This window comes from Procambarus clarkii, chromosome 43, assembly GCF_040958095.1.
Source record: "Procambarus clarkii isolate CNS0578487 chromosome 43, FALCON_Pclarkii_2.0, whole genome shotgun sequence".
Classification (NCBI taxonomy): Eukaryota; Metazoa; Arthropoda; class Malacostraca; order Decapoda; family Cambaridae; genus Procambarus; species Procambarus clarkii.
This window is the reverse complement of record NC_091192.1, coordinates 9,901,834-9,918,510: the sequence shown is the minus strand read 5'-3', so window position 1 is coordinate 9,918,510 and position 16,677 is coordinate 9,901,834. Positions and strand designations below refer to the sequence as shown.

General features: G+C 43.1%; 1 protein-coding gene across 2 annotated transcripts in view; it reads right to left on the bottom strand.

Moving 5' to 3' along the window:
* Positions 1 to 16,677, bottom strand: part of LOC123755724 (RING finger protein 17) — a 928,112-nt gene that overhangs the window by 206,871 nt on the left and 704,564 nt on the right. For both annotated transcript variants that reach the window (XM_045738465.2, XM_069300037.1), the window contains one exon: positions 2,575 to 2,702. In XM_045738465.2, coding sequence (XP_045594421.2) covers positions 2,575 to 2,702 — 128 coding nt within the window. The remainder of the gene's footprint in view (positions 1 to 2,574; positions 2,703 to 16,677) is intronic.

The window sequence follows — 16,677 nt, the reverse complement described above, 5'->3', positions numbered from 1 at the left end:
GGGTGGTACTTACAGGGCACTCAGGGAAGGTGACCCTAAGCACATGCAGCCCAAGTATGGGTGAATATTACTCCCCAGCACGCACGCCACCATAAGAACAGTACTGAACTAGAGGACAGCACAACACAAGAGTCTGGAGCTGGAGCCACATCACCATGCCGTATCACACCAGCCAAAGAACTGAGGTGTGGATCGCTGGCACGGAGGTCTGGGGCTCCCTCCTTCCCCCTCCTGGGAATGGGGGAGTTGACCAGGGGGCCAGCAGGAAAGCAAGGAGGGGCGGGGGGGGGGGGGCCTTGGGGGGAGGGGGGGCTTCTGGGAGGGGGGCCAGGGGGAGCAGTGGGGGAGCAGGGGGGGGGAGCAAGGGGGGGTAGGGGGCAGCAGGGAGGGTAGGGGGGAGCAAGGAGGGGTAGGGGGGAGCAGGGGGGGGTAGGGGGGAGCAGAGGGGGTAGGGGGGAGCAGAGGGGGTAGGGGGGGAGCAGGGGGGGTAGGGGGAGCAGGGGGGGAGCAGGGGGAGTAGGGGGGAGCAGGAGGGGGGTAGGGGGGGAGCTGGGGGGGGTAGTGGGGGAGTAGGGGGGAGCTGGGGGAGCAGGGACAGGGGAGAGCAGGGGGAGCAGGAGGGGGAGCAGGAGGGGGAGCAGGGGGGGGAAGCAGGAGGGAGAGCAGGGGGGGGAGCAGGGGGGGAGCAGGGGGGAGCAGGGGGGGGAGCAGGGGGGGAGCAGGGGGGGGGGGGCAGGAGGGGGGGGGCAGGAGGGGGGGGGCAGGAGGGGGGGGGCAGGAGGGGGGGGGCAGGAGGGGGGGGGGCAGGAGGGGGTGGGGCAGGAGGGGGGGCAGGAGGGGGTGGGGCAGGAGGAGGGGGGCAGGGGGGAGCAGGGGGGAGCAGGGGGGGGCAGGGGGAGCAGAGGGGGGCAGGGGGGAGCAGGGGGGGGCAGGGGGAGCAGAGGGGACCAGGGGGGAGCAGGGGGGAGCAAGGGGGAGCAGGGGGGGCAGGGAGGGGCAGGGGGGGCAGGGAGGGGCAGGGGGGGGCAGGGAGGGGCAGGGGGGGCAGGGAGGGGCAGGGGGGGGCAGGGAGGGCAGAGGGGGCAGGGGGGGGAGCAAGGGGGGGGGGGGGGGGTGAAGCAGGACACAACGAAAGACGAGGCAACTAACACCCCAAGTCTGGCTCCCTATAAGCAAAGTGGGGCCGATGCGGGGCATCCCGAAAGGCAAAAAACCTCGTGCCTTCCAGCAACCTAAACCGCGCATGCAATGCTGAAGCTGCCTGCACCTGAATATCAATTTCAGTGGACTGGGTGAAATTGAGTACAAGCAAAAAACACCACTCGCAGGACTCCAGGTCAAAGGTGTCAATGACCCAACAGGAAGCATGGCGAAGGCAAAGACAGAGTGTGTCACCCTTAGACAAGGGGATAGAGCAACCTTCAAACTCGCACGAAATGAGGTAAGACTCTGAAGTCTCCTCCATCGGACTAATGAGCCCAAATACAGGTTTCCAGGGCCCTTAGGCTGACTGCTAAGGAAAGCCTGAGCAAAGTACAGCTAACCAGGTATCCCAGAACTACCAAGCATGCTCACTAAAAGCTGAACCCCTGCGACGTGTGCAAGCACGGGGACTAAGTGGAGGGCCACCAAAATCGTACAAGTGGTCCTACAGCCACACCAAGCAGACCCCTACCAGGCAAAAAAAAAAAAAAAAATGTCTCCAGGGGAACAGAACCGGTCACTATGCGTATATCAGACAACTGCACAGTGCCTTGCACCCAAGCCAGTGACTATACTACCTCCTACCCAAGGTCAAACAAGAGAAAGAACCACCCCAGGTAAACCCCAAGGGCGGGAAATCACCGAGCAGCGTCAGAACCACACGGACGTAGACTCACCTGAACGGCTCATGGAAGATAAACCTAAGCAGTAAAGGCAGTACTTACAGGGCACCTAGGGAATGTGGCCCTAGGTGCATGCAGCCATAGTACTCTTGTGTTACTCCTGGCTTGCACACCACTAACACAGAACAACAACACCGCTCTGCAGCACTGCTCAAATGATGGAGCCAGAGTCGATCGATCGACCATCACCAACACAACAGCCTCTTCAACCAAGGTGCATAGCCAGCACAGAGGTCTGACCCCATCCCCTCCCGGGGAGGGGGAGTTGTGCAGATGGCTGTGCGGCCGTTGTGGTGGTGTTATGCTTGTTTGCTTGTTTTTGATTGGGAGGTTCTGCTTGCTAGTTTGGCTTTTGGTATGCAATTTTTAACCAGCTATAGTTTGTTTTGGAATTCCTACCTTTGTGGGTGCCTGACCTAGTAGATGGCAGACAAAGACTGTTTTCAATTACATGAGGTGTCTATAAGCCATTGCTCCTCATGCCTCTCATGAGGGGGGCCAGGTTTTGGCTCTGGTCCTCGGTAGGCCTAGAACTCAATCGATTGACCGTTGCCATGGTTTAATATTTGCACATCAGCTCGATATAGCTCCGAGGAGCTGAAGAGGCTCTCCACAGTCAATAATTATATAGAGGTATTATACAAATATGAATACCAAAATATAACATGCAAGAATGAGCAGCACTAACTGTTTAAAGGCAGAATGGTGAGATGTAAACCGTAGATGAACATAACCAAATGGAGACAAAACTGTTAGGTACTCTACAGGTTGATACTTATGTTGAGCAGAACTGGCATCCTCAACCACCATATTTCTCTGAAATAAGGAGGAGAATATATTAATTAGTTTTTACATAATTATTGACAAAATGGACTGTCGAATCTCTAAACTAATGGGGATTGGACGATGGTTGGATCCTCTTCAGATTCAGATAATTCAAAGATTTAAATTACATAGTGAAACCCTAATAGCAAAGTAATTACTTAAGTGTAATTACAGGAAAAGTGCTACTCTCGTGGTGTCCCATATTCTCTTTTTCGTATAATGCTTTGAAACTACCGACGGTTTTTTACTCCAACTTCTCGCTTAGTTTTCTCCAACAGTCTACCACTGTTTGCAAATGAAAGCTTTCTAATATTTTTTCGACACCTGTTTCCGTAGCAGGTGTCCTCTTGTTTATGAAGTTGCTGGTTTCAGGAATTCCTCTGACAATTTGGTTGATTCCTGTCAGTGGTGATCATATCACCTCTTTTTCTTCTATCTTCTAGTTTTGGAATGTTTAATGCCTCTAGTCTCTCCTTATAACTATTTTTCAGTTCCATAAGCCATTTTGAAGCATGCGATTACATCTTTTCCAGTTTTTTTTTATGTGCTTCTTGAGATTTGGCCACCATACAACTGCTGCATATTCCAATTTTGGGCTCACAAAATTCATGAACATTTTCTTTAGATTTACCATCTATATAATTAAAAGCATGTCTGAAGTTGGAAAGCAATGCATACGCTCCTCTCAATGTTTTTTGTGTTCTTCTGGCAACGGCTTACTATCCAAAACCCACCCCTAGATCTCTTTCTTTACTAAAGTTCTGTAATTTCTATCTACACAATTCATAATTTGTAAGTTGTGTTTGGCCTATTTTCTCTGATTCGACATTCCATAACATGGCATTTATTCACATTGAATTCCATTTGCCATTTGACGCCTCAAGCACTTATTTCATCAATATCAATTTGAAGAGAATAGCAGTCATCTGTGTCCCCTATCTTCACACAGTCACACATCACCAGCAGGTGATGCCACCTCCATCACAAAAATGGCTCCTCCCAACATACTCCTTTTGCTGTTATACACAAGTTATATACTGTATAAGCATCTACATTAGTGTTCACCATAGCAAACCACTAAGCTGGTATGGTGAGTCCAGACAATAACAGGTTGCTACACATGCTAAAAAAAAGGCTTTCAACAGAGTTCCACATAAGAGGTTGTTCTGGAAACTGGAAAATATTGGAGGAGTGACAGATACGCTTCTAACATGGATGAAAAATTTTCTGATAGAAAAATGAGGGCTGTGATCAGAGGCAATGTATCGGACTGGAGAAATGTCACAAGTGGAGTACCACAGGGTTCAGTTCTTGCACCAGTGATGTTTATTGTCTACATAAATGATCTACCAGTTGGTATACAGAATTATATGAACATGTCTGCTGATGATGCTAAGATAATAGGAAGGATAAGAAACTTAGATGATTGTCATGCCCTTCAAGATGACCTGGACAAAATAAGTACATGGAGCGCCACTTGGCAAATGGAATTTAATGTTAATAAATGCCATGTTATGGAATGTGGAATAGGAGAACATAGACCCCACACAACCTATATATTATGTGAGAAATCTTTAAAGAATTCTGATAAAGAAAGAGATCTAGGGGTGGTTCTAGATAGAAAACTATCACCTGAGGACCACATAAAGAATATTGTGCGAGGAGCCTATGCCACGCTTTCTAACTTCAGAATTGCTTTTAAATACATGGATGGCGATATACTAAAGAAATTGTTCACGACTTTTGTTAGGCCAAAGCTAGAATATGCAGCAGTTGTGTGGTGCCCATATCTTAAGAAGTACATCAACAAACTGGAAAAGGTGCAAGACATGCTACTAAGTGGCTCCCAGAACTGAAGGGCAAGAGCTACGAGAAGAGGTTAGAGGCATTAAATATGCCAAAACTAGAAGACAGAAGAAAAAGAGGTGATATGATCACTACATACAAAATAGTAACAGGAATTGATAAAATCGATAGGGAAGATTTCTTGAGACCTGGAACGTTAAGAACAAGAGGTCATAGATATAAACTAGCTAAACACAGATGCCGAAGAAATATAAGAAAATTTACTTTCGCAAATAGAGTGGTAGACGGTTGGAACAAGTTAGGGGAGAAGGTGGTGGAGGCCAAGATCGTCAGTAGTTTCAAAGCGTTATATGACAAAGAGTGCTGGGAAGACGGGATCACAAGCGTAGCTCTCATCCTGTAACTACACTTAGGTAATTACCAGCCAACAAACAACGCCACCTCTCCCCCTCACCATACTATGCACATCGCTAATTCTCATCACAATCCTGCTATTATCAGAATCCTGGTCACTAAATCCTCTAAATGAATAATTTTCCACAAGTTTATTTCATAAAGGAACATGAGAAGTTGTTTAAAGATTCTTAGATGGACAATATAATGACAGTGTGCTGAGGCTAGTGCTATGAACATCTTTAACAGCATTGATTCACTGATATCTGAACATTGTACACAGTCTTTAACACAGTTAGGCTCTTCTGTAATACTATCACATGAATAAATAATACCAGATACATATATATATTTTGATATTTTTAGGCGATACTGTGGTCACAAGCTGAACAGCAGTGCCGTTAGTACTGCAGTGCCTCACTCAGTACTGAGGCTCCCCCTCCCGGGAATGTTGCTCAAAATTAAAAAAAAAAAAAAAAAAAAAAAAAAAGGTGTCTGTTTACAAGAGCCCTGACGAAGCTGATGTGAACCCCCTGTAGCTGCGGGTGTTTCCTTTTTTCCCTGGCATTTCACTGCAATTTCCTGGCATTTCTATGCACGTCCATCATGTTCTTCACTCCATTAAACATCACCCTTAAGGGGCAATTCTTGTCTTTCTCATATTTTCCTATTCATCTAAAATCACTGACATTTTCCTTTGAGCTTTCTCCTAAACCTACTATTTTCTCTATGATTTTCATTCTCTTCTGCTGTTCGGTCCACCCTAGATGAAATTTTCTTCTCTAAACATCCAAACACTATTATGAACTTACTTCTATCTGCAGTGTTTTGTACCAATTTACTGTTGGTTACCAGTTCTTACCCAATTGGTTGCCTAATTTCTGCTTCTTGTTGGTCATTTCTGGTTTTGACTTCCAAACACACTTCCTTGATTGTTTCTCTCTCCTTTACAACTTGGGCATATGTTGCTTTTATTTCTTCTTTATACTTTTCTAGTTCTTTATTAGCCTCCTCTATTTGAGTTGCCAATGAAGTTTCTCGTTGTGTCTCCTTGCCTAACTCCATATTAGCCCTCAGACTTCCTTCGAGTTGTTCACCATATGAGTATTTTCTAGTTAATATCTTAAAATTCCCTACTCTTCACTTTCCATGCCTCATTATCCTTTACTAGTTCCTTGATGTGTTCCTCCTGCATCCTTACCTTATCAGTCAAGCTGGAAATTTCCTTACCTTGCTGGGAAATACTTTCTTTTAAATTACAAAACTCAATGTTGAGACATTCATCTTCTTGTTCCAATTTAATAACCTTTTCTTCATAATTCTTTAGCAAGTCCTCAATGATCACTAACCTGCCAAGAAAACCCCCTTTCATTGCATCTTGTTGTGAGAAACCTGCAAAAGATCCCTTTGTTGGGGTACTGTCTTCCCCTGTGGTGGCGGCCTTTTTTGTTTATCTTCTGCTGTTTTGAAAGATCAACTTTTCTACCCAGGATTTTTCATTCACTATCACTTATTTCTTATCTCTTATGTTATAAGAGTGTAGACACAGCGGTGTTGGGAAAGATGCCGGCAGCATGGCTAGTGAAATATGACCGGAGGTGCATTTGGAGGAGTAGAGCAGAGGTGGAGGCGGAATCACTACGAGCCACCCCACACCCTAATTGAGATAGAGAGACAAGGAACAGACCTGAAAAATACAGTCCAGAATCTCCCAGTATCCAGGGAGTCATAACTGCAGATATATGAATAGGTAGTGTGGCGCATGTCCTGAGATAAAGGTCGCGTAACACCAAAACGTGTTGACACTGTCCATGACAAAATGAACACCCCGAGCCATTCTCAGGACACCTGAGGTCCGAGCTGGTTGGTTCCACCCCGCATTGAGGGAGGGGGATCCCACAATGGGCATTTATCGAGATAAGACGTGACCATAATTTAAGGACAGATACTACTTAAAATAGAATAGTACCACCGAAGAGGACCAATTATTCTCATAAAATATTGGAGGCAATCCTCACTGGAAGCAACAGAGGTTCCAATAATATTTTAATTAAGGAACTCCATCTCGAACCTTCCAGACCCGAAAATTGTGCACAAAGTCACATAGGCTCATATGGGCCCATAGGCATACGGGACCAATGGATACGAAGGATGCTGGTGAAATAGGATCCAAGGACTCTGATATAAAATTGCTGTTAAAATGTGCCACAGGAAGGGCGGAGCCGATAGACCAGAAGGGACATGGAACCAAAAACCGACTCGTACATAGGGAAGGAGGAGAGGGTAGAAACCCCACTCCACGTAACAGTAAGCCCCACTCGGAAGGTAGGAAAACCCAAGAGGGGTCCAATGGGGCCCTAAGGCCCCCCACTCAGCCCCTTCCCAACCCTGGGAGCCACCACACCAGGACCCTGAGCTAAATTGGCCTTCAAAGCCCCGGCCTCTAAAGAAAAAACTGGGGCAGCCTTAAAAACACTAACGAAGGGGGCCCACTAGTCAAACTCATACGCAACGGTTAGAGGAACTTACTCGAATGCCTCCGTCACCACCCCAGAAGGTGCATCCCTCGAGACTGCCCGAGTCTCAAAACCAGCTAAACCCTGCCCCGACCCCAAAGCCTTCAGACCCCTCAGAGCTGGAAGCAGGAGGGGGGGAGGGGGACAAGAAAGCACCACAGCAGGGAAAGAACGAGGGGAAGCGGACCAAACCAAGGCCGAAACGAACCACACCCACAAGTCCGGGACCCAATAAGCAAAACTGGGCAGCCACGGGGCTTTCGGGGAAGCAAACAACCGAGCGCGTTGCAACAAATCGGACCTAGCATGCAACGCCAGAGCCACCAGCACCCGGAGAGTCATCAGCGGACTGGGTAAACAGAGTCACAAACAAGCTACAACTCGAAGGACTATGGGTTGAAGCCGTAACCGACCCAACAGGCAGCTGGACAGAAGCAAAAACACTGAGAGTCACCCATGAGACATTGGGACACAGTAATCCCTCAAACTCGCAAAATGCGAGGGGGGGACTCAGGGGTCACATCAAACGAACCCATGCGCCCTCATCTGTACTGAGCTGCTAAACACCACAAATAATATGGTCGAAGTGCTGATAATCAAAATAGAGATCCTAAATGTAGTTATTGTCCTTGTATATAAGTCACAGGAGGCAAACCCTCAGCAGTTTAAAGACCAACTAATGAAAATAAAACACTGCTTTGAAAACCTCACAAATCCAGCCCCGAACATCCTCCTGCTTGGGGACTTCAACCTACGGCACCTGAAATGGAAGTACCTGGCAAATTCAGTAATATCAGAAAGAATAACAGGAAGTAGCCTAAATGAACAGACACATGCAAATGACCTGTTTTGGATATGCGACAGGTTTGCCTTAACCCTTCCACTGCTCAAGGGTCCTGAGGACATTTACACCCCTGTGCGCAGGAAAAAAAAATTCTAAAAAAATTATTTCGTCTTCTTAAAATGTTAATGTGTGTTCCCTGAGCACAGGAAAAAAAAAATCATAGGTGACATATTTTGAACGCAATTGACCGAGGAATTCTGGCAAAAAGTGGGCGTTGACAGAGCGGTCGTCAGAGCTGGTCAGCGTCACCCGCGTTGACAGGTGGGAGTTGCCACAAAGATATTATCACTTAACACTTTCGCGCTATCTGGACGCGCCGGCGCGTCCCGTTTCGTCTAACGCTAACGCATAGTGGACATAAAGTTGAGTCCTCTTTTAAAATATTTGTATAAAATTCAATTTTTATCCGATTTACTTTGGGTTTGTTTCAAACTGCGCGCTATGAGGCTCTCTTTCTCACCACTAGGCTGCATGGTACAATAAGTTCATGAAAGGTGTGGATAACTTCGATCAAATGGTATTTTGTCCCAAACGGGTTGCAGGTGGGTGACTTTAGCCGTTTATACTGGTAATGCTTCCCCCATATCATGTATTATATGCATATGTCTGTTTAGGGAATTTTATTCCGATCAATATACAACCAAAAATAACTGTGTGCAACAAGTATAAACTTGACAAACATAACAAAAGTAAAAACATTTCGTGTGTGTTTGACGCTCACTGATATGTTCCAGCGTTGTTTTATATTTGGCGCTATTCTAACTTACGCTTTGTTGATATTTTTTACCTATGGGCACATAGAACATTCTATTGCGAACACATTGACACAAAAATGAATGACGTACATAGAAAATTAATGTCATGAGAGTGAAATAAGTATAAACTTTCAAAGCGCCGTGCGTCGTCCCGTCACCGATACCGGGTAACAATTTCACCACTTCCCACACTCTTGCGGGCGGGCCGCATCATTATTCTACGCTTATATTCATATCACCGTGTTGGGAATTTCATTGCGAGTCCATTGATACCAAAATTAACGCTGTAGAATAAGTGTGGAGGTGATTACAATCCCAAGAGTAAAAACATTTTGTTGCTGATGGGCGCTCACGGCGAGTCATCTTCGTAGTTATTTATTTGGTGCTGGTATCCCTATACGTTTCGTGACTTTTTTTACTGATGTTCTTCTAGAGAATTTTATTGCGAACACGTTGGTACCAAAATGAAATACGTAGCATGAGAACTAAGGTCAGAAGAGTAAAAAGAGTATACACATTTTTGTTTTTACGCTTAAGCGATAAAAACGCCGCGCGCACATTCGGTTGGCTGAGTGACCTTTGCGGAGAGTGCGAAAGTGTTAATTATTTCTATGTCTATGATTTTTTCTTAGTTTTTTTGCAGTAATATTATTCAATAGTGTGTATTGTAATATATTTATATAATAAAAGTGGTGAATAATCGCTATACTCAAAAGTATGGTGTGCATATTAGTGATTCAATTATTATGTTCATAAAACAATAAACAAATAGTTTTGCTGCTATTACACTCTATACACAGGTTATATATAAGTATCTGCATGTTTTGGTCACCATAACGAACCACTAAGTTGGAATTGAGAGTCGAAAAGCAACGAGGAGTGACCACCACACACCAGCCAGTCACTCGCTGCCACTCCCTCAACAACGCCTCACTCGCCCACTTTTTCCTCCCACCATCCTGTTTTATATTTTATTCAAAATATACAGACGTTATATATAAGAATCAACATGTTTTGTTCACCACAACTGTACAACTAAGCTGATATAGTTAGTTCAGGCACTAAGAGTCGTCGCTCCACACAGTTGGCGGCTCCCTCACTCATTCAAGGTCACATGCACTAAACTTTCTCCCCCAACAATACCATTTGTGGTGTTATTACACTATATACAGACGTTATATATATAAGTACGTATATATTTTGTTCACCACAACTGTACAACTAAGCTGATATAGTTAGTTCAGGCACTAAGAGTCGTCGCTCCACACAGTTGCAGTCTCCGTGGTGTAGTGGTAAGACACTCGCCTGGCGTTCCGCGAGCGCTATGTCATGGGTTCGTATCCTGGCCGGGGAGGATTTACTGGGTGCAATTCCTTAACTGTAGCCTCTGTTTAACGCAACAGTAAAATGTGTACTTGGATGAAAAAACGATTCTTCGCGGCAGGGGATCGTATTCCAGGGACCATAGGATTAAGGACTTGCCCGAAACGCTACGCGTACTAGTGGCTGTACAAGAATGTAACAACTCTTGTATATATCTCAAAAAAAAAAAAAAAAAAAAAAAAAGTTAGTTGGCGGCTCCCTCACTCATTCAAGATCACACGCACTAAACTTTCTCCCCCAACAATACTGTTTGCAGTGTTATTACCCTATATACACATATTATATATAAGTATCTACATGTTTTATGCACCGTAACTGTACACCTAAGCTTGTAGTGCGCCCAAAGAGCATAGTTCTACCCTCTAAAAAGCTAGACAAATCATGCAGACGACGTCACCTCCGTCACCCAAATGGCTCCTCCCAGCATAATCCTTTTGCTGTTATTACACTAATACACACATTATATATAAGTATCTACATTTGTGTTCACCATAGAGAACCACTGAGCTGGTATGGTGAATGCAAACAATAACAGGTAGCCACACAGTCAGTAAACAATGCTATCTCCATCCGTCTCTCAGCATCACTCGTCCCACAGCATTAATTATTACAACAATCCTGCTATTATCACAACCCTGGTTATTTACATCACAGTCAGGGGTCATCTGTAATATTGTCATCTCTAAATAATAGCAATTATATATTTATTTTAACATTTTTTGGCGATGCTGTGGTCACAAGCTGAACAGCAATGCTGTTCGCTCATGCTGTGTGCGCCAGCCTTGGTTGCTCCAACAGTACTGTGCCTCTCACACCTGAAAATATTGCCCACGATTTTTTTCAAAAATGTTGTCTGTTTACAAGAGCCCTGAGGAAGCTAATGTGAACCCCATGTAGCCGCGGGCCATTTGAATCGGGCCTGGCACCCAATGGCGTATATATACGCCATGCGCACTGTGGGACATGTTACTCATGGCGTATATATACGCCATGCGCAGTTTAAGGGTTAAACCAGCAAATAGTAGAACCAACTAGGAAGGAGAACACGCTGGACCTCATTTTCACCAATAATGATGAATTGATCAGGAACATAATGATTACAAATACCTGTTACTCAGATCACAACTTGATTGAAATTCTGACAAGCATAGGGAATAGACCTTCAAAACCAGTCTTAATTCCCGGTGGAGGAGATTTCAGCAAATTCAACTTCAATAATAAACAGATAAACTGGGAGCAAATAAACCAAGACTTCACAGAGATAAACTGGGATGAACAGCTAGAAAATGCAAACTTGGACCAGTGCCTGGAAAAATAAGCTCAGTAGCACTAGAAATATGTTCAAACCGTATACCCCTAAGAAAAAAGAGGAAGAGATGCAGATTGGAACGGGAACGTTGTTCCCTTTATAGGAGAAGAAAGCGAATCGCAGAACAACTTGAGAGTCGCACCCTATCTCAAGAACGGCAAAGAAGGTTAGGTAGAGAAATAGAAACAATTGAACTCAAGCTACAAGAATCATACAAAACCCAGGAGAGGCAAAGAGAGCAAAAGGCCATCAGATAAGTAGAGAGAAATCCGAAATATTTTTTCTCTTATGCAAAATCAAGATCAAAAACCACATCTAGTATCGGGCCCCTGCGAAAGGGAGATGGAACTTTCACCGATGACAACAAAGAAATGAGCGAGTTACTGAGGAAGCAGTACGACTCTGTTTTCAGCGAGCCATTAAACGCACTAAAGATTGATAATTCAAATGAATTTTTCATTGATATGATACCAACATCAAATCATATATCAGACGTCACCCTATCCCCACTGGATTTTGAAGAAGCAATAAACAGTATGCCTATGCACTCTGCACCAGGCCCGGATTCTTGGAACTCCATATTCATCAAGAACTGTAAAAAAACACTATTGCAGGCCCTTCACATTCTTTGGAGACAAAGCCTAGATACTGGCATTATCCCTGACATACTAAAAACAGGAGATAGCACCACTCCATAAAGGAGGAAATAAGGCAGAGGCAAAAAATTACAGATTGATAGCACTAACATCGCACATCATAAAAATCTTTGAGAGAGTGCTAAGTAGTAAGATCACAAAATACATAGAATCACAACTTCTCCATAACCCCGGACAACATGGTTTCAGAACAGGGCGCTCTTGCCTGTCGCAGTTGTTGGACCACTATGACATGGCATTAGATGCCATGGAAGACAAACAAAACGCTGATGTAATTTACACAGATTTCGCAAAAGCCTTCAACAAATGTGACCATGGTGTTATTGCACAGCTCAATCTGCTTTGGTTCTTAAATAACAGGTCCATATTGAATGGGCTCTCATCCCGTTAATGCGTAAATACCACAAAAATTACCAACTTTGACCCTTTGTTAAATCATGACAAGTAATTACCTAAGTGTAGTTACAGGATGAGAGCTACGCTCGTGGTGTCCAATATACGGACACCTATATATGACACGTCATATATGGTGTCTACGCCCGTTATATGACAGCACTCTGTCATATAACGCTTTGAAATTATTGACGGTTTTGGCCTCCACCACCACCTCACCTAACTTGTTCCAATTGTCTACCACTCTGTTTAAAAAAGTGAATTTTTATTATATTTCTCCAGCAGCTTTGTTTTGTTAGTTTAAATCTATGACCTCTTGTTCTTGAAGTTCTGGGTCTCAGGAATTCTTCCCTATCAATTTTATCAATTCATGTTACTCTTTTGAGCATAGTAATCATATCGCCTCTTTTTCTTCTATCTTCTAGTTTTTGCATATTTATTGCCTCTAACCTCTTCTCGTAGCTCTTGTCCTTCAGTTCTGGGAGCCACTTAGTGGTATGTTGTTGCACCTTTTCCATTTGTTGATGTGCTTAAGATATGGGCACCATACAACTGCTGCATATTCTAGCTTTGGTCTAACAAAAGTCGTGAACAATTTCTTTAGTATTTCTCCATCTATGTATTTAAAAGCAATTCTGAAGTTAGGAAGTGTAGCATAGGGTCCTCACACAATGTTCTTTATGTGGTCCTCAGGTGCCAGTTTTCTATCTAGAACCACGCCTAGATCCCTTTCTTTGTCAGAAATTTTTAAAGATTTCTCACATAATTTATAGGTTGTGTGGGGTCTATGTTCTCCAATTCCACAATCCATAACAAGGCATTTATTAACATTAAATTCCATTTGCCAAGTGTTGCTCCATATACTTATTTTGTCCAGGTCTTCTTGAAGGGCATGAAAACCATCTGGGTTTCTTACTTCCCCTATTATCTTAGCATCATCAGCAAACATGTTCATGTAATTCTGTATTCCTACTGGTAGATCGTTTATGTAGACAATGAACATTACCGGTGCAAGAACTGAACCCTGTGGTACTCCACTTGTGACATTCCTCCAATCCAATATCTTGCCTCTGATTACGGCCCTCATTTTTCTGTCAGTTAGGAAATTTTTCATCCATGTTAGTAGCTTACCTGTCACCCCTCCAATATGTTCCAGTTTCCAGAACAAACTCTTATGTGGAACTCTGTCGAAAGCCTTTTTTAGGTCCAGATAGATGCAGTCAACCCAACCATCTCTTTCCTGTAAAATCTCTGTGGCTCGATCATAAAAACTGAGTAAGTTAGCTACACAGGATCTTCCAGATCGAAAACCATACTGTCTGTCTGATATTATATCATTTCTCTCCAGGTGTTCTACCCATTTAGTTTTAATTATTTTTTCCAATATTTTGACTATTACACTTATCAATGATACAGGTCTATAATTAAGGGGGGTCTTCCCAGCTTCCACTTTTGTAGATTGGAACTATGTTAGCCTTTTTCCACACATCAGCTACAACTCCTGTACACAGGGATCCCTGAAAAATTAGTTGAATTGGAATGCTGAGCTCAGGTGCACATTCTCTCAAAACCCATGGTTAAACTCCATCTGGACCAACTGCTTTGTTCTTACTTAGCTCCTTGAGCATTTTTTCACTTCGTCTCTAGAGACCTCTATGTGCTCTATGTTGTTCTCTGGAATTCTTGTCGTGTCTGATTCCCTAAAGATTTCATTTTGTACAAATACACTTTGGAACTTTTCGTTCAGTGTTTCACACATTTTCTTTTTATTTTCCGTGAATCTATTTCCCATTTTCAACCTCTGAATATTATACTTTACCTGCAATTTGTTGTTTATGAATTTATAGAATAGACCTGGTTCTGTTTTACATTTGTCTGCCATCCCTTTTTCAAAATTTCTTTCTGCCTCTCTCCTCACTGCCGTGTAGTTGTTTCTCGCATCTTTGTATCGCTGGTATGTTTGGGGGTTTGGCCTCTTCCTGTATTGATTCCATTTTTGTGTCTTTTGGTCTCTGGCCCTCTCGCAATTTCTATTGAACCAATCCTGTTTCCTAGTTCTGCATCTGTTTTGGTATAAATTTTTTTGTGCCTTTATCATATATTTCACAAAACTTGACATACATCTCATTCACTTCCTTGCCTAGCATCAAGTCTGTCCAGTTATACTCACTAAAATTTTTTTTAAGGTCACCATAATGTCCTCTCCTGAAGTCTGGTTTTTCAACTGCTTCAAACTCCTTATATTCTTCCAGATTATAATGCATTGCATACTTTATTCCCGAAAAGACATGGTCACTTTTACCCAAGGGAGGAAGGTACTGAATGTCAAATATCTCTTCCTCCTTCCTGGTAAATATCAAATCTAGCAGCGAGGGAACGTCCCCTTCTCTTATCCTCATAGCTTGTTTAACATGTTGATACAAGAATGTTTCCAGGATGAGGTCTACAAATCTACAGGTCCAAAAATCTTCTGTTTTAGCTTCATATGCTTCCCAGTCTATGGATTTCAAGTTGAAGTCACCGACTATCAACAGTTTTGATCTATCGTTATCTGCTCTCGCTATAATCTCTCTCATTATTGTTATAAGACCTTCACGTTTACTATCTAGCTCCTCCTTTGACCATGTGCTGCTTGGCGGCGGACTATATGCATTTATGGTCATTAGTTTATCATCCTCATTGCAGGTCTATAGTGTTATTATGTCAACTTCTTGTGGATTGGCAGTCATTATTTCCTTCACCTTTAGGTGTTCTTTCACCAGCACAGCAACGCCACCGCCTCTCCTAATTTTTCTGTCCCGTCTCCAAATTGAGTAGCCCCTTGGGAATATGACCTCATTTAGAATAACATTGTCAAGTTTTGTCTCCGTGAGTGCAACAATGTCTGGTGTCTGCAGCTGTATTACATCACTTAACTCCAGTATCTTCGATCTCACTCCATCTATGTTGGTGTATGCAATCTTCAGAAACTTGTTCCCCCTCTCCTTATTTTTCACTCCCCCTCTCTCTATTGATTTTGTTGGTTTGCCTTTATGTACCACTTTACTGGTCTGCCTACCCCTATCACTTTGTAGAAAAAAGAATTGATTTCTTCTTCATTCCTGCTCTCATTTAAACGTTTTTGCCTCGGCGAGGTTCAGTTTCAGCTTCTCTTTGTTTTCTTTTGAAAGATCTCGTCTTAACGAACACACTTTCCCATCCTCATCACTTTGTAATTTTCTAGCATTCCTTTTCTATATTCCTTCCTAAATTATATATATAAATTATAACTATATAATATATTCATTCCTAAATTTCTAGCATAGTGCACAGAGGTGTGTGAAATTTGGCATACCAGGGCAACTTTTGGTGCAGAATACAGCAGTGTAATAAAAAAAGTAGTTTGGGTAACCATTCAACTACCAAACCATGCTAATATCACTGCCAATATATGTTAAAATATCTCATTATGCATCATTCCCAATTTGGTGTTGAATGACACCATTGGATAGAGTAGATTTTTCTGTACAAGAGTAACTTTTATTTAGGTTGGGATCTGAATTCCTAGTTCAGCCAGAGGACTCTGAAAATGACATACCTTGGTGCGATATCAAAAAAATCAAATTATGATTCTCCATCATCTTTGTGCACTGATCATGACTGCTAGCAAATTGATATCCAGACTGATTGGAAAATTTTTAAGCTTCATTGGGTAGAACATTTTTGGGTGGGATTCTGAATTATTATTAAACAATCAGTGCTATTTTAGGTTCCTGTTCTATATTTATCTTTACATCTTTGTAGTATCGTGTCAGCAGGTCAAACAGTGCTGTTTACTTATTTGTGTATTTACTTGCAAAAAATACACAAATAAATAAAAAGCAATATTAATATTAACGTATTACAGGTCTCACTTGAAATTACTGTATTCA